At 39.2% G+C, this 18,261-nt stretch overlaps 1 protein-coding gene across 2 annotated transcripts in view; it reads left to right on the top strand.

Annotated features, from left to right (window-relative positions):
- The window catches only part of CNTNAP4 (contactin associated protein family member 4), a 178,087-nt gene extending 161,426 nt beyond the window's left edge, over positions 1-16,661 (top strand). The window contains exons 20-22 of one of the 2 annotated variants that reach the window (XM_081806346.1): positions 10,730-10,948; positions 11,302-11,373; positions 15,626-16,661. In XM_081806346.1, the coding sequence (XP_081662472.1) occupies positions 10,730-10,948; positions 11,302-11,373; positions 15,626-15,819 (485 nt within the window). In that variant the 3' untranslated portion in view covers positions 15,820-16,661. Of the gene's footprint in view, positions 1-10,729; positions 10,952-11,301; positions 11,374-15,625 lie in introns of both variants that reach the window. The other variant, XM_081806345.1, reaches the window with a different exon arrangement.
- Positions 16,662-18,261: the final 1,600 nt, after the last annotated feature.

Below are 18,261 nucleotides of genomic sequence, written 5' to 3'. Positions count from 1 at the left end.
GAGACCACACTGTCCCGGAGGGTTCCACCCCCCGTTTAGCCACCGGAGTGACGTCCCTCGGTGGAGTAGACTTCTAAAAGTTCCAATTTTGTGCTCCGTGGTTCTATCACTTGCCAGAAGCGGCGGACGGAGGCCCCTCCCCCGCCGTCTATCCTCCCGAATATCGCCTCGGATTCACTTCTCCGCACGTCCTACCTTGCAGAAAGTGGTCGCTTTTCTGATAAGAGAGTTGTTGCTCTTCTTTTCTTCCATCTCCTGTTGAGTTTGTAGGTGTTCAGAACGGTTTGATCCCTATCCAGCTGAATTCCTGAGAGGAGACGAAATCCAGGTCTTCTACTCCTCCGCCATCTTTCTCTGCCCCTACGTACATTTTTTATACTTGCCAACAAGGACTAAGTGGAATAAGGTGCACTATGTTTTGAATGGGTTTTCTTTTTAGTTATAAGTAAATTATAAAGAGGAGTGATATTTCACATGATTTTGGTGGGGGACCCTTATAGTGTGGTGTTCATCTCTTGTTTGTTATTTGACACTAACCTGGAATATTTCGCCTCGGATAGTAAATGTAATCTTTTATTTTTTGACTCTTCAGCTATTTGTACCTTGACTAATCATTCCTTACATTCCCTGAACATAATCTCAGGATCCGGAGAATGTTTGATTAAACCCATTGGTGAATGATCAAAATACTGGTTCTTGAGAAGGTTAATAGTTAAATTTATAAATATTTCTAGGTTTTCTAAGACTATGATGAGCATCAAAATTGTGTGCTCTCATTCTCCAAGCAAACAGGGGAAATATGAATTGCAATGTTCTCTCAGTATGCTAGAGTGGACAGGTGCAAAGTATTTCTTAGATATTTGGAAGCTTAACTGAAAAATTCCAAGTGAGTTCCATCATGTAAATTATGTAAATTCAACTATAGTAATAAAAAAAATCAAATAAATATAACAAATCCTGATCTCAAGAGTTCTCAGTCTAGCAGGGTCTGAAATGAGGCATTACATAAAAATGTAAAATACAAGATAGAAAATTTTAACAGTCATGCATAATGTTAATACAATCATATTTTTGAAGAAATAAAATCTTCAAATTTAATGCCACAGTTACTCATGAAAATACCTTTTGTGAGTAGAAATATGTTAAATATATTATAAAACGAATGGGAAACTTATCTGCATTCTATTAGGAGGATTGTATTAATCAAACAGTAGAATAGTAACATTCATTATATAAATATTTGTTTCCCTTTTTGTCAATGAGGAGGGAGATTAGTAGGGAATTAAAGATGTTAATGTTTTTATTTAAGAATAGCATATTATTAAAATGCATGTCACTCATACTGAAAAATAAGATTAAAGTCCAGATTCAGCAATGAACTTTATAGTCTGAATCAACTCATTCTCCTAAAAGTATAGGTAAGAACTTATATGGCGTGTATCTAAGGTTAGGATCTTGACCCAGGACCAAGGGCTAATGCTCTATTCAAGTCATTTGTAATTCAAAGGAGAGTAGTAATTTATGGTCAAATTTGGTGTGGTATATGAATTTACAATTAAACATGTAGTATATTATTATACTTTAATATAGTATATTAGTTTATAGTAAAATAGATGCTAAAATGGAGCTATTACTTTTCCAGAGAATTGTTCAATCTTGGAGTTTCCTTTTTTAAAAAATTTTTTATTGTTACGTTAATCACCATACATTACATCATTAGTTTTTGATGTAGTGTTCCATGATTCATTGTTTGTGCATAGCACCCAGTGCTCCATGCAGAACGTGCCCTCCTCAATACCCACCACCAGGCTAACCCATCCTCCCACCTCCCTCCCCTCTAGAACCCTCAGTTTTTTTTTCAGAGTCAAAATCTTGGAGTTTCTTATTAGGTTAGGCTGGGTCCTCCAAAAAGCAGTCGCCAAGACAAAATTAACCATGTGAAGATTTTATTCAGGGAACACTTATAAAAAAGAAAGTGGGGAGGGAACTGGCCAGGAGTTGCAGAGCCATCAGATGACCATGCAACTCTGCTTCCAAATGAAGGGGAGAGAGAGAGAAAGGAAAAGTTAGAAGTATCTTGGAAGTCTGTGCAATCTCAGAAGGGTTGAGCAGTCTTTGGGGAGCCCTTGAGTCAGCCAGCCATCAGAAGAATCTCCTGTTTCCCAAGAATGAGCCCGCCTTAGGAATTCTCTGCTGTCTTCAGCCACCGCTGGGAGCCACCCACAGGAAGCATGGCCTTGGCCCAAGGATAAAGATAGGTTTCAGAGCCTGGCAGCTGGGGCTGTTGGTCAATTACTGTCCTCTAGTTGGAGGTCTGCGAGGCACATTGTCATGGCCCCGCGCTTATCAAATCTGTTTTTCCTATTTGGAAGCCCTTTGGGCTTAGATTCATTAGGCACATACTTTGTGATCACCTGTTGTGTACACAGAGAATGCTGTCCAGCAAGATGGACGTTGCATCTGTCCTCACAGAGCTTATGTTAGTGGGCATACACATCATCGTCCTACACAGTGTTCCTATGTATCCAATTGAGTATAATGTGCCTATGTCGCATTAAATAAAATAGTTCCAAATTACCCTCCAAATAAAAATGAGTAAAATATTTGTATCATTTTATGATTTCAGAATATTTCTTTTAAGGGAGCAGAATATGAACATTCATCAGTCATTTTTTTGGAGTTGTAATTTGTCTGCCTTTTCAACCAAACGCTGAAGGATATGACCATTCACTGCCATTTTAGATGGAAACCCAGAAAGAAGGACATATTTTCCCTCTTTCAGCTTTCTCCATTACTCATTTCTTAAATTTAGTAAGAACTATGGAGATGATTTTAGATTATTGTCACTGTGAACAAACATTACTAGCTGATACTCAAAAGGAAGGTGAACTTTTGTAGTAATATCAAACTCTATTATGACAACATGGAAACCATCTCTAACTCCCTATTACATTTAAGTACTCAATAACTTTGACAGTAATAATCATTAGTAGTTGTGAGCTGTGGTTTTAGCCAAGCAGCTTAGTTCAGATCCTCCTACGATCAAGAGTACATTAAATCTGCTCTTCATATTCATATCTCACTGTAAGATTAAGCTCTGAATTCTGTATCTAGATACTTTCATATGTTATAATAGATTTTTGATTTTAGTAAAAACTGGGTGATTATTTTCACTTACTCTGAGTAGTAGCTTTTGCATATTAGAGGTCTTGATCAATAGTGATTATTCCTGGGGCGCCTGGGTGACTCAGTCGGTAAAGCGTCTGCTTCCGGCTCAGGTCATGATCCCAGCGTCCTGGGATGGAGCCCCGCATCCAAATGAATAGATAAAATCTTTTTAAAGAACAGTGATTATTCCTCTCTTCTGAGGACACAGAGCCAGGAGGTAGCTCAGATCACTGCAGTGGAGATTAGGCCAGATGTAAATAATGTCTGTAGTCAGCAAGGAAAGGACAACTGGTCTCCACTGAAGGGCTTGGGGAATAATTTCCAGTGTGTCAGGAATCCTTTATGTAAAACTCACTTCAGTGCCTAGAGGTGAGGAGAAATCAGATGACCTAAGTCCTGATTGTGTAAATATATTGTGAAATGACACTTAAGAGAATGGTTATTTTAAAAGAGAAGTACAGCTTAGAATAAGCAGTAAGAAATCTAATGAATTTTTTTTCTTCATCAAGTGGATTTTTGAATATTTTAACAATTAAAATGTCATAGACTATCTCTGGTGCATAGAGTGGCTTCATCCTTGTGGAGGCTCTAATTGTTTCCAGAGAACTAGCAACATGAACTGGCCATACCTAGAAGCTTAAAGACACCTCTGTCCTCATCATGATACAAGAGCATAGATCAAAGTGTCACGTCCCAAACCCAAAGAACACTCTAGTTGCTGAAACGTGTTATCTGATTTTAATTATAGAGCACATGGTATGGTAGACATTGGGATTTTGTCAGAGGCTCATAAAATCATGAGGTTGTGCTCCAGGTAGGAAGGACGAGTGTGCCTTTGACAACGATATCACTCTCATTGCTTTCATTTGGCGGTCAAACGTAATAAAACAGAGCTCTGTTTACACTTCAGAAAAAATACCGAATGATAAAAGCAAAAGTCACGCATCCCAAATTATATATTTATCAGCTGCCAAATCTAGACACCTTTGTACCATGATAAAACTAGAAAAATTTCTAAAATAAAAAAGAGAAGGCAATTGTTTATTTCTTTAATTACTGACATGCTTTAAAATGTACCTGCACTAGGAATAAGTAAAAAATAAAGCCATTATCAGGGGCTTACTCTATTGTGTGAGTGACTTTATTAAAGAGCAGGAATTGATGGAAGAGAAGAGAGAATGAGGTTGGCAGGAGAGTGCATACAGGAGCTTTCGGCACAAAGCAAAGAGATGCTGGCAGGCCAGCCTAGTGATGAGCCGCGGGACTGGTCCGTGAGAGGAAGAGCAGTTAAATGTGAATTCTGCTAGTGTTGTCTTTTAAGTATAATAGAGGGTTAGAGCTGGTTTCCATGTCATCTTAGTACAATTTGATATTATTGCCTAAAAATTACCCTCCTTGCTCGATAACTGCTACTAATGCTTGTTAATGGTGATTGGAGTTAAAAATTTGTTCCTGTGGTCCGTTTCCTTTGTAAAAATGAGTACTTGAAGACAGAGAGGAAGCAGTTTTTTTTCCAGTCTTCCTTCTGAAAAGGCAGGCAGTCTGATGTCATTTCTCTGTCAAGCGTGTTGTTCACATGTATGAAGTACTGATGCCGAAGTGAATGATTTCTCAGCAGCTCCTCTAAGAGAACTATTAACTTGAACATTATGTAAGAAGAGATCTCTCTAAGGTGTAATTGGTCAAAGGAACTATGCAGGTATGAAGTTGCTTTGCTAACTCATTAAGGTTTTGTTGGGTCACAATGCCACACATGAAAAAAGAAACTCAGTGAAGACCATTACAAAATCTTGAGATTGCATCAAACCTTTCACAGAAAAATGTGCTCACCTCTTGAACGATATAATTTAACCCATTGTAGAATGACTGCAAAGTCACTGTTCAAAGGCTGAGTGAAGTTTAACGTTACTATCAATTACTTCTTTATGTCAGATCTGTTATGGTGCAGGGACCCTGACAAGCAGCAATCCGTTGGTCCCTCGCGGTGTGGGAAGAGCCAGGCTGCATCAGACGGACTTGGCTCACATTCCTCCGTAATTAATAGGCTGCATTACGTTCATTTTTACATCCAAAACTCATTGTAAAATGAAGTTCTGAGTTCTGTTTATGGATTGTTTTTATGTTAGAAGAGTTTCCTAAAAGCCTGAAGATGTTTTTCACTCAGTCTGCGCTGAGCAGTAGCTTTGGTATATTTAGAGGCAATGACCTATAGAGATCACTGATCTCTTCTGAGGCTGCAGAGCCAGGAAGTAGCTCAGATTTCTGCAGTGGAGATTTAGGCCAGATGTAAATAAAGTGTGTGGTCAGAGGAAAGAGTGTATCTACCCATCTCTTAGAAGAGCTGTAGGAACAAACGTCAATCTCAGTGCTAGTTTATGTAAAACCTGCTTCAAAGCCAAGGGTGTACGTAAGATAGTTTGATTAGATTATTTAAGGGACCCTGTGATTTTGTAAATGTCTTGTGACACTTAAGACAGGTTAATTGAAAGCAAAAGAAAAGTACAGGTCGCCCGGAAATATCTAACTATAAATAGCTTCTGTATTAATCAGATTTTCAAGGTTATATCTCAGAGCCATAGGTTTGGTTGGCAAATAAATACCTTTTATGAAAAGCTGCTTCCTTATCCACGTAGTATTTGCTGACTGCTTTCCCATTTTACTTTTCCACTAACTCTTGTTTATTGAATCCTGGTCGTAATTGCATATAATGACAAAGATGCTCTGCTGGGTCTTAGCCCTGCTCCCCCTCTGATTTATTGCCCCATGTTCTGGCAAGCCTTCTTATCCTTATCTTTATGGGTTAAAGATACTAAGATTCTTTTTAAACAAGGTCCCTCTTCCTAGGTATGGTCAACCTATTTGGTTTTGTTTTCTGAGTTTTTCTGTTTGTTTGTCAATGAGAGCTACAAGAAATTCCATGAAGCCCTCCTTTTGATTGTTCTTCCATTTACTTCATGCCTTTTCCAGAAACAGTCCTCTTTCCAGGTATAGAAAGGCACTTTGTACGAATTTTAATTCCTTGGTACTCTATTTTTCTGGCAGGCCTTCTGTTAAAAGGTTTCTTCTTTAACAAAGCAGAAGTCATTCCCTTTGTTGGAAAATACAGTTGGGGCTAATTTTTTAATAGGCAAGATTATCCAAAAATCTTGAGTCAGTTAAGGATGTTTATAACCAGAAACATCCAAAACATGATTGAGTCTCAGGATTTGTGTCAAGCAGGAGACATTGGTCTTCAGTTCCTCCACCCTACCTGTTCTAATCTTTAGATGGTGTTGGCATTTCAGGAGTTAGATAATAGGAAAGATAGCTATTTTTGCTCATTGGCTATTAGCACAGTTGTCAATGTCCAGCAAGATATCTAATGCTATGTATTTCTAAGGCCAGCTTTGCTTATGAACAACATAGTATAGCTGTTTGTTTTGTTTGGACTCCTTTCTGGGGAGGTGGGTGCAAAACCCTGTGCTGTACTTTCCCTCCTAATTCTAATTCCCACCCAATGACTCTCCTGAAAATAGGAGTTGTTGGTCCAGCCCAGCAGGCAGGGGGGAGCCTGGAGGTTGCCAGTGAGAAAAGTATTGGGGGCCTCCTTGCCCTCTGGTTGGAAGAGACTCAGCGGCCAGCCTAGGAAAGTCTTGGGGGGCAGACCCTAAATTGCATAGATCCCTCCCCTCCATTTAGAAATACTTAGCTTGCCTAGATCTCTGGAGCCCATGGGGAGAGGTCGGCATTGAAAACGTCACTGTGCCCATTTCCCCTCTTTGCCAAAGAAGGGAGCAACCTGAAACTCGAGGAGTTCCTGAATTTTGCTGCGGATGACCTGAAGTTTGAGTCCTCTCGGTCTGGAGGTTACGTGAGTGCTTGGCCTACACTCTCACTGGTGTGGGGCAGCTACATTGTCTGCCACCTAAGGAAATCAGTGACTGAAAAGCACCCAGCACAAGAGAAAAACAACTCCATTCTTAAGAAGATTCAATGACCAAAAACAAGAAGATTTAACAATAAAAAGGGGGAAGAAACGAAGCCACCAGAATCATTCCCTATCACAGTAAGCCTCTTCAGGGAAACAGATACCATCCTGTTGAAACTTAGTAAGAGCACTTGCTTTTAGCAAAGCAACCAAAAGACCTTGAGGAACTAAATAGTATGATTGTTCCAGACCAAAAATGTCAGTAGTAGGAAAGAGTGATCTTTGTTGAAACTTGAATTCATCACGTAGAAGATCAAGTGAATGAAGCACTTGACTCACACAAAATTAAGTCCTAAAATATAAAAATCAGGTGGGAAAAGTAAAATAGCTTAAAGAATATGCAGAGGAGACCCCGTGTGAATAATCAGCAGACCAAGAGGATAAAAAAGTTAGAGGTGAAAGGGACCCCTGGTGGCTCAGTCGGTTAAGCGCCCAACTCTTGGTTTCAGCTCAGGTCATGATCTCGGGGTTGTGAGATTGAGCCCTGCATCAGGCTCCGTGCTCAGTGGGGAGCCTGCCTGAGGATTCTCCCCCCCACCTCAACCCCTCCCGCTCGTTCTCTCTCTCTCTCATTCTCTGTAAAATAAATCTTTACAGGGCGCCTGGGTGGCTCAGTTGGTTAAGCGACTGCCTTCGGCTCAGGTCATGATCCCAGGGTCCTGGGATCGAGTCCCGCATCGGGCTCCCTGCTCTGCGGGGAGCCTGCTTCTCCCTCTCCCACTCCCCTTGCTTGTGTTCCCTCTCTCGCTGTGTCTCTCTGTCAAATAAATAAATAAAATCTTTAAAAAAATAAATAAATAAATAAATAAATCTTTACAAAAATATGAAGGTGAAGCAATAGTTGTGTGCACAATGTATGAAATTTTCCAGGATAAAGAAAAAACTTGTGTCTCCAGATGAAAAGGGCCCACCATATTCTATGCAAAATTCCTGAATCACAGGGAATCTCACAAAATTTGAGAAAGAAGTAATAGAGCGAGAAGTTGCTGGAATAGTATCTACAGACTACTAAGGGAACAGGACTATGAAGAGTCAACCTTAAAATAGACACACAAAACTCACCTAATCCATCAAGATAAATTTCTGTTCCAGACACACCCCATCACACTTTCTAAGTCATTTCTTCAGAACATTACCACTCTTCAAAATTTTCACTAGTTCCTGTCTCTATGTCTGTTTTCTGTCTCTGCTACTAGAATGTGAGATGCCTGATGTACAGGGAATTTGTTTCCTATAACAGTAGCTCTTAAAACAAATATTAATTGATTAACTGCCCCCTTTAAGTTTTAGAATTTAAAGTCTTTTATACAGTAATTTGTAATACGTAAAATGTTTTGGACTTGAAGGTGTAGTTTTTAAAATTCATCTCGGGGCGCCTGGGTGGCTCAGTGAGTTAAGCATCCAACTCTTCGTTTCGGCTCAGGTCCTGATCTCATGGGTCGTGAGATCAAGCCCCGCATCGTTGGGCTTCATGCTCAGTGGGAATCTGCTTGGATGTTCTCTCCCTCTGCCCCTTACCCTGCTAGCTCTTTCTCTCTCTCAAATAAACAAATCTTTAAAAAAATAATAAAATAAAATTCATCTCCTATCAGATTTGTACCAGAGAAGCGAATCTTATCTATTTACAATTTTTTTTTTTTGGTTCAAAAGATAAGATTTTTTAAAAAGTCTATAGAAATTGTTATCAAGATTTTAACATTTTAAAATAAATGTGAAAAGCACTGTCCTGGTTATGCTGCTATTAATGTATATTTTCTTTTCCTTTCTTATTAAAGTAAAAAAACTTCAAAGCAAGAATGCTGTCTTTCTGAACATAAATATGTTTGAATGTATATCCATTCAAGTGAGCGAATGCTGTGTGTTGGGACTAAGTTCGTTTTTGCTTTCTATACATGGACGGAATGGCTTCTATGTAACAGCATAATGCTGGAGGTTGAGGGTCACCTATAGGTCCAGGAAGCCCATCTTTGTGCAGTGAGGCAGGGTGGCCTGGTGGTCGGAACATGGCCTTCTGAGGCAGAATGCCTGAGCCTGAGTACCGTATCTCTATCCCCCACAGCAGGAGAGTAATGTAATTGCGCTGATTTTCAGATTGGAGGATGACGTTCATGATACTCAGCATTTAATCAGCATTTTCATCATTAGGTATAAAGTGTGAATGGTAATGGAACAAAACGGCGTTCTTCAGAATTCTTAATATAACAAGACTGGCTCAATCAGAGCTGAGTTGTCCAGAGTCACTTCAAGACTAGCTGCTCTCAAGCCAAAAAAATAATAACAAAATAAATAAGAGGCACTGCAGAAGATACGAACAGAGGAAAGAAAACAACATGTCAATCAGAGAGCGGTTCATAAATAGCGGAGTCTTGTGGTTTGGAGCCCAACAGCCCGAGTCCCGCACAGAATGCCCACAGCTCCTCAGCCTCAGGCAGTCACTGCAGTTCTGACCCCATGTGTTCCACCTGTACCACGGACGTCAGACCCTCCCGGCTCCTGGGAGCTGCAAACACGAGCATGCAAATCCCTGAGAACAGTGCCGAGCGCGTTATAAGTACCCAATAAATACTTAATACCTATTATCCTTTTTTTTTTTTTTCAAAAAGAGACAAAAGTGCAAACCGTGTCTGTGTCCCTGTATATGCAGTGCAGGAGAGAGGAGTGCTATTTTCTGGTCACATTGGGTGGATTGGATGCATTGTAGTCTGATAACATTTGAACTTTAAAACTCTACAGGTAATTCCCCTTATTTCAATTTGAGCCTCGCCAAGCATAAAATGTAAATGTATTCTTCACCGTAAAACCATAAATTAATATTCTGGCATTCAAGCCAATCTCTGTGCCACAATAGTTGCAGATAAACTAAACTCCCATTGATGTGGGGGAGGGTTTTTCTATCTAGAGGGGACGGGGGTGCGCACGTGTCTGTCTGAGTGACAGGTGGCAGAGAACGAGGGAGAAAAGGCTGTGAGGTATGAACGTTTTCACTGCTGTGCATGAGTCATTAGGGCGACTCTTTGGCGTGTAGCCTCCACCACATCTCAACATCATCCCCCTGCATGTTTGGATGGGGTTGCAGAGTACCAGAAAGCTGTTGGCCCGACCATCGGCCGGTTGGGCAATAGATAAGGGAACTCCAGAAGCTCAATTTTCCCTCTAGCTTTTGTGCTTTTCATGACTTACGTCTCACAAGCTGAGCTGAATCCATTTCCAAATCGGGAAGCACTTGAATCTCTTACTCCAAGCCCTATCACAAATCATGTTAATCATCTGTGTTTCAGTTTACCATCTCACGAACCCTCATCAGTTCCAAACCTGGCCCGTTCTTAGGGAGGCTTCAATCACTTCCAGAGTTCACCCCATGGTATTAAATTAGCCATCCTTAAAAACCTGCCTTCATTAACCTGGAGAGGCTCACCAGTAGTCACGGAGAGACTTGCTGGATCCGACTCTTTGAATAAAGACCGACAAAGGGGAATTTAGTCTACTGTATATATATTTGCTGTTGTATTACCAGACTGGGGACATTCCATCTGTAGCCTTCCCTGTTTGCTCTTGCACGATTGTTAACATTTCGGTGTTTCTTTGGGTTCACAGAACACAGTGATACAGACCAGGAGACGGCGCTGGCGGGCGCACAGGGCTTCCTGGGCTGTCTCTCTGCCGTGCAGCTCAGCCACGTGGCTCCTCTGAAGGCCGCGCTGCAGCCCAGCCACCTGGCCCCCATCACCGTCTCGGGACACGTGACAGAGTCCAGCTGTGTGGCCCAGAGTGGTACTGATGCCACATCAAGAGAAAGGACACACTCGTTTGCAGGTGGTGTGTGGCCCCTCCTTTACGCGGTAACGAACACACTGATCCCCTGGGCATTGAGTCCTCCGATGCTGCTGAGGCAGCGGGTCCTCGAGGTGGCTTCTCAAAATTGGCTTTGTTGGTTGACGTCCAATTCTCTTTCCCATTTCTTCTCTAGATTCTCAGTGCCTTATTCATGTGGGCCCCTGCAGTTGACACTGCTGAGCTTCAAAAAAGTTGGCGACAGGGATCCCACATTGACCTCCATAATTCTGCTCTGGTTTAAAATGTTTTAAGACTTTTTTTTTTTTTCAAAATTTCTTCTTTTTGATTGGCTATATCACTCCCTCCCCCCCTTTTTTATTCTTTCCCTGCAGATCATTCGGGAACAAGAGATGACAGAGAACCCCTCGCTAATGCAATCAGAAGTGACTCTGCAGTGATTGGAGGTAACAGAAAGCATGGATGGGCTCTTCTTTGGTACTTGTCATTACTAGGAGTGGCAAATATTGAGCATCAGAGAAACCATGAAGAATTCACATACATCCCCAGGGTTAGGCACTGAGGCCTGAGGTCAACGGGAGTGGTTTATTATTTATACTGGATTGCCTTCTAGAGTCTTCTTGAGTTCCTGAATTCCTTGACGAGTTTCAGTATAAATAATGGATAATTTCACCAAGGCACCACACTCAAGGAATAGTTGCTAAACTGTGTAAAAATGAGTTATCATTTAGCTTGAAAGTGGCCTTCTACAATCCCTAGGGAAATCTGAATATACTTGAGGAAGCAGTACGATTTTTGTTGGCTTCTTGGACTTTGTTATACTGCTTCTGCAAGAGTTTAAGTAAAAAGCAGGAAAAACTTACATTTTATGTTGTGGTCATGCTCAATAAAATGGATATTTCCATGGTTTAGGTGCTCACATCAATGAATATTACATTTTTAGTTGCATTTTTGTCAAATAATAGGCTAATGGAATAAAAGTGATTCATAGTCATTTTTAAATTGCAGAATTAACACAAAAAAATTTAAGTATATCTTCCTAGCAATGAAACAGCATATTCTCTGAGACATAATTTATTTAAAACCAACCCCCCAAAAATACCATCTTCTTCCTGATCAGTGGTCTTAAGAAGGTTATTAATAAGATAATGGAAATGCTTAGTGGCTCACCTTTTCTCCGCAGTCTGCGTAGGATAAGGACATAAAAAGTAAACAGTTATTTTATTACATTGCCAGATAATGTGATTATTCTTTTACTTGGGCAGTTTTTGTGGGCTTTATACCTGATCCATTTGTTCTATTTTTTGTACCTTTACTCATCCAGACATCAACTTCCTTTAAGAAGTTGGGATTTTACTGAGACAGTAGTACTAGTCAAATCTTTGTGAGGATATTAACATCCCCATTGCTATTTCAGGTATTTTTCTTTTAGCAAACTAATGGTGTATAAATTAAAGATACCCAAGATAAAATTCCCATTTAGTCATATAACAAGCAAAAAATAAACAACGGTAAGACCTGCTAGAACAGTAGTTAATAGCTGAATAACTGCATGTCTAAAAGAAATACATGAATATATTATTATTAATACATTATATGGTAAAACCTCATTTAAAGCTCTAGCATTTAATGTGCTTCACATTTTAAACTAGGATTCCTTGTCAAGCAGATTGTCGCAGTCTCATAATGGTGCTTCGTTTATACATTTAACTAGTATAGATATAGGGAGATAAAGACACAAAGATAGATATACGTAGAGAGTGACTGGACAGTCAAGCCAATGTTAGAACGAAATATTTAATCTTTAGAATACTGTTGCTTTGGGCAGAGATCATTGGGAAGATTTACAGACTAAAGAAGGGGTGTGTTGATAAGTCATTCTATGTTACTCTGGAACGGGAACAAGTTATGAGTCACCTGTGGAATCTCGCTTGGCTCAAACGCAGAGCACAGACAAAGGGTGGAAAATTTGCAGCCCAGGGATTGAGGGTCTAGGAATCCAGTGGCGTCTGCTTTTGGGCATTGCAGAGACTGAGCGTCAGAGGCAAAGCAGCTGGGCATGGCCGTTTAAGCTCCGAAGGCCTTGTCTGGGACCACATGCGATTTATCTGCTAAATCACAGAATATCATCCTCTGGGGCGTTTCTCCATCTGGTAGCATCGTAATATAATTTTTCACCCGTTGTCTAGTTACTCGTAAATAGCACCCACTGTGTAGCCATAATTAATCCATTTAAAATTTCTTCAAATTGGCTAATCGCCCTATGTTCTACATTGTAGATGATCTTTGTCTTCACTTACAAACACTGAATAATGTAAGATGGGAAAATTGTTTATAAGACATTTAAAACTGGTGACCCAGATATTATAGAGAATTTCTGGCCAGGCTATGCAGATAAGGATGGTGAGATTTAGACAGAGAGAAAGCTGCACAGTATCTTCATAAAAACACAGTCAGACAGGGCCTCAGATGGCAGTGTCATGGAGCACAGTGCTTGGTGGTATTTTATTTAGTGTGTTGTTTTTTTTGTTTGTTTAACAGGTTAGATCAGGGTTTCCTTGGACATGACAAATCCTGACATAATACCTTCCCCCAAATTAAAGGAGATAAATCACATACATGGAACAAACTAGTTCCAGAGTCCATTCACGATTATGACTGTCTGGGTATCTCGTCTGGGCCACTGTAATGTTGATGTTTATTTTATAATTGCTGTCGCCTGCTCTCTATAATAGACTTCATCAGTTTTTCACATTGAAATTATTCAGAATGTCTCTCTTGATACAAGAGGCCTATAACAAGATGCCAGACAATAGAAATATTTATAGCAACTCAACTGCTGAGAGGCAAAATATATAACAACAATTAGATACTCTGAATAAAATTATTACTTACTAATATAACTAATAATGGATATGTAGTGAATTTTTTAGATTTCAAGTGCAGAATTTGGTTGCCACGTTTATATTAGATTTATGAGCAAAGAATTGCTGTCCTTCTCAGGTAAGTTTGACCCAGCCAAAAATCGGCTCGGCCATTGGCAGTATTATGATTTGCTGTAGTGAATCCGCCCATTAAATCATATGCTCAGGAATCAACTGTGATTGGTGAGAAATCACAGTTTCTGGTGATAACAATTCAGTGTGTTGGCTTGGTGGACTCTGTTAGAGTTATATGCACCTAATTGAAACTGGAAGGAAGAATCCTAGCTTTACAATATGACAGGTGATCCACGTTGTTGTTTTCACTGTACCTATTTTTGTCTAAAAACAACTACATCAGTTAATACCTCCACTGTTTTCATCAGAAAAGTCTAAGTATTAGGAAACTCTCAAACTCATGGTGACAGGCAGTAGTTTTCCAAATTCTATTTTTCATTTGAAAGCTTGACTTTTATCACTGGTAACATATATTGTCAGTTACTTTTTCTTGAAGTGACGGACTTACTTCACTCATTTCAGAGAAAGTATCTGTCGAATATCCAAGTCAAAACAACCATGGTTTATCAATCATTCTTTCAAATAAAAATGGTGTTCCATGAAGCCAAAAGTTGAGCTCACAAGTCAGCTTTTAACACAAACGCTTTTCCTGGGACACCCACTGTACTTGGAGATACACCCCAAGTACTTTCCATTTCATCGCCCAAAATGTTAAAAAGGCATGTAGCCAAAGGTCAAGATTTCATAAAATAAGTAATTTTTAGTGCTTCATCGAGGACACTCTTAAGTGAAGCTAGCTTTTTTCTTTTTTTCCGGGGTTGCCTGGCAGTGTAATAATGAATTCAGTGACCACTGTTACAGTTCGGTAGCCTTGCCTTAATTCATGCTAAGGTACCAGGAATTTTACCCAACCTTGTTTTACATTAGCAGTGGGTATGTCAACACAATGGAAAAGGCATCTTAGAATTATTATGAAAATAGCTTTGACCCCGTGGACCTCCTCAAAGTGTCCTGGGACCCAAAAGGGACTCACAGATCACACTTCGAAGAACTTCTGGCCCAATGTAATGCCAAGGTTGATGCCCATATATGGGCATAGTTAACAGTTGTGGTATTTAAATCTTTTATTTACAACCTTTACAACATTTACAATGTTTCAGAATATCAGTATTCCTCATATAGAAATAAGCTAAATAATCTATATTATCCATATGAATATATTTCACTAGTCAGGATTATTCAGATGCATATATCCTGTCCCTCCTATTCAGCAGTAGAACAAACTATTGCGAATCAACTGAATTACAGCGTTTAAGTATTTAAGTACAAAGACACATTTAATCACTTTACCATCTTACTACTATCTATAATTTTAAAGTAATTAAAATTTGTGTATTAATATGCAATGATCACATGGTCTTAGAGATGTGTTGGTAACATCTTGTGTTTAATGTAAAATGCACTAAAAATTTAAAAAAAAATAAATGGAAACGCACTGAATAAATCCAGTATGATATGCGTGTAGAGTAAATGGAGGCGAACCCACCAGGCTGATAGAACTCAGAAACAAACTCCATATATTATGATACCACCTGATCCAGAAATACTTGAGGTTTGGATATTTTTTTAATTTATAGATACCAGATGCTCGATTTATGTGGAAAATAAGTTTCTTATGACTTACTAAACCATGAAGTCCGCAGGGCTTCCATTTCGACACAAATTCTGATTTTACGTTCTTTTTCTCCTCTCTCGCTAGGTTTGATAGCTGTTGTGGTCTTTATCTTGCTGTGCATCGCTGCTGTAGCCGTTCGCATTTATCAGCAGAAAAGGTTATACAAAAGAAACGAGGCAAAAAGGTCAGAGAACGTAGACAGTGCTGAGGCTGTTTTGAAAAGTGAGCTTAATGTACAAAGTGCAGTCAATGAAAATCAGAAAGAGTACTTCTTCTGATTGGCGGCTGTGATTTAACTTGCGATTCCGGCAGTCTGTTTTAATAGCCAGGGGCTCTCGATGGACAAGAAAAGGCTCTTACACTGAATGTACAGGCAATGGATTTTCAGCACTGCCATCTTGCCATATCCAGACTCGAGATGGCTGCGGGAGGCCTCATCCGGTGACGTATTTCCCGTAGCAGTCGTTCTAGAGAACAAGGAATTCGGTATTGCTCTTAATTTCCAGCTGTTCTGATAGGATCTAAAATGGAAGTTTGACTGGCTTGATGACTACGGTTTTTGAACGTGAAAACTGTAGCCCTGGTCTCTCAACCAGGTGATACATCCCTTTTGTTAGAGGGAAAAAATCAAAATTGGATGATAATAACTTGCTTTTTTTGAGAACATGCTCTGTGTTTGCTTTAGTGTCCCTCCAGTGTTATTCATAGACCTGGAAATGCTTCTCAGATCCTGTTTGGCTGGTGTTTGCATCTTCAGTGGCCAAAAGTATATCAACCCTTTGCCTTTCTCTGTATTACATTCAATACAATTTATCAGTAGTCTCAAAAGATGTTTTGTTGTCGTTGCTTTGATCGTATTGCTCTTTTTCTATTGGACTCTTCTTAATGATTTTGAACGCATTGGGTTTTGAGTGTCAGACTTTAGCTCTGAATGTAAAATCCATATGTGACAAGACTCAGTGCATTGGTTGTCAGTGTGTGGTGTCCTACCTTTTAAATTTCTCATCATCTGCTATCCGTGTTCAGTGGTGGCAGTAGGGAAGACGCTGGATAAATGCCAATTTCCCAAAGAATGTGAAGTGTTTGCAACTACCAGGCTTGTTGATATGAAGAACACAATTCTTAACAATGCCAAAAAAATTATTTTTATTTACAACTGTAATGTCTCATATGAAACATACTTTTGAGAATACTTTCCCTGAGCCTTATGCCAGTTTTGGGTTTTTTTCAGGTTTGTACTTCTGTTTTTCTAAAGCTTGTCACCAAATTTTCTTTGATCTCCCTTGACTATATTCCACGGAGCACATTCCTGATGCATTAAAAAGAAAAAGGGACAATTTGAGGTAGAGAGCTCCGTTCCCCATTCTAAAACATATACCCCTTCAGGCATACATTTTTCCATGCACTGACCTCCAGGATAGGCTTTTTGAAATAGAAACTGCAGTCATGCCCCCTTTCACCAAAGCCAGTGGAGTAGTTAAAGGATGCTCACTCTAAGGGGTGATGGCATATTATCTGATCTGTGCGAAGTCTGCCATTCTGTCATGTCTCATTTATGGTGATGGGGTAATTTCTTAAAAAGTACCAGAAATCAATATAACCTACTAACTAGTACATTCTGATTAGGGTGTGTATACATACCAAGAGATCAGAGAATTATCAGTAACCTTAGGAAACTTGTTACAATAATGAATTTTGAGGCAAAGCAAATAAGATGCGTGCATGTAGTTATCTTGAAATTTCATAAGCCAATTATATAATAAAGGCACTTTGCTATTTATGCTCACACATTCCAGGTGCCTGGCAAGGAAAAATTGGATTCCTTCATTTGTTCACACCAGAACAATTTGGAAATACATAAATTAAGCATCATATTTTCCTTCTTAACCTCCTTACAAAAGCTGCCTGTCTTTCCCATAGCTCTATAACCATTTTACTGTTTCTGTAAATGCCTGACTAAATCTTAGGATATGAATTAACATAGTAGCTTATGAAGGATCTATGTTGATAAATGGCGTACTTTTTTTTTTTTAATTGAAAGACTTGAAGGATTGAACACAGAAATGGTAGTTTTTATTTGATGCAAAGCTGAATACAAGCATAATAACGGCTCTGAATCTGTTGCAAGTGTTCATGTGATTTAGTAGCCGCATTAACCTGCTTGGGGATGTAGACAGGTTTATAGATGGTGAAGCCTCATGGTTCTGTGTGGTCCGCACTGCTAGAAACTGCAGCATTATGGCATCAAAACGCATTGATTCATCATATGTCATGATTTTCATGTCCTGATTTGTAATCTATTCCTTCTTTTTTTCTTAATAAAATGCATTTTTTGAAGTAAAATGCAGAATATATTTTAAGAGATGTTGTATAAAAGTTTAAAATGAGGGAATTATACTGGATTTTCATTTTCTTAAAACAGTAAAAAGATGTGTAGATGTTCACCTTCTTTACTGGTGGTCTGTGTTTTTTAAGCCTTTTGGTACATCCCGTGATTATTATGAATTATTAACAAAAACTGCATTTGTCATGCATTTTCCTTTTAAGTGGACGCAAAAGTGACAGAAAAAAATTAGAAATATGTTTATTGATTATAACAAGTAAAGGCAGTTAAACAACATTTAAAGTTTTGCCAGAGAAAATATTTTGTCAGCAATTGTTTGTTGAAATGTTTTGTATTTTTAAATTGGTGATACCCTTCTACTTCTGCAGAGAGAGCT

The sequence above is a fragment of the Leptonychotes weddellii genome, chromosome 16 (genome assembly GCF_054177405.1).
Source record: "Leptonychotes weddellii isolate Sample4059 chromosome 16, ASM5417740v2, whole genome shotgun sequence".
In the NCBI taxonomy this organism is placed as follows: Eukaryota; Metazoa; Chordata; class Mammalia; order Carnivora; family Phocidae; genus Leptonychotes; species Leptonychotes weddellii.
Note: the sequence above shows the minus strand (reverse complement) of the source record. Positions and strands in the feature narration are given on the sequence as shown.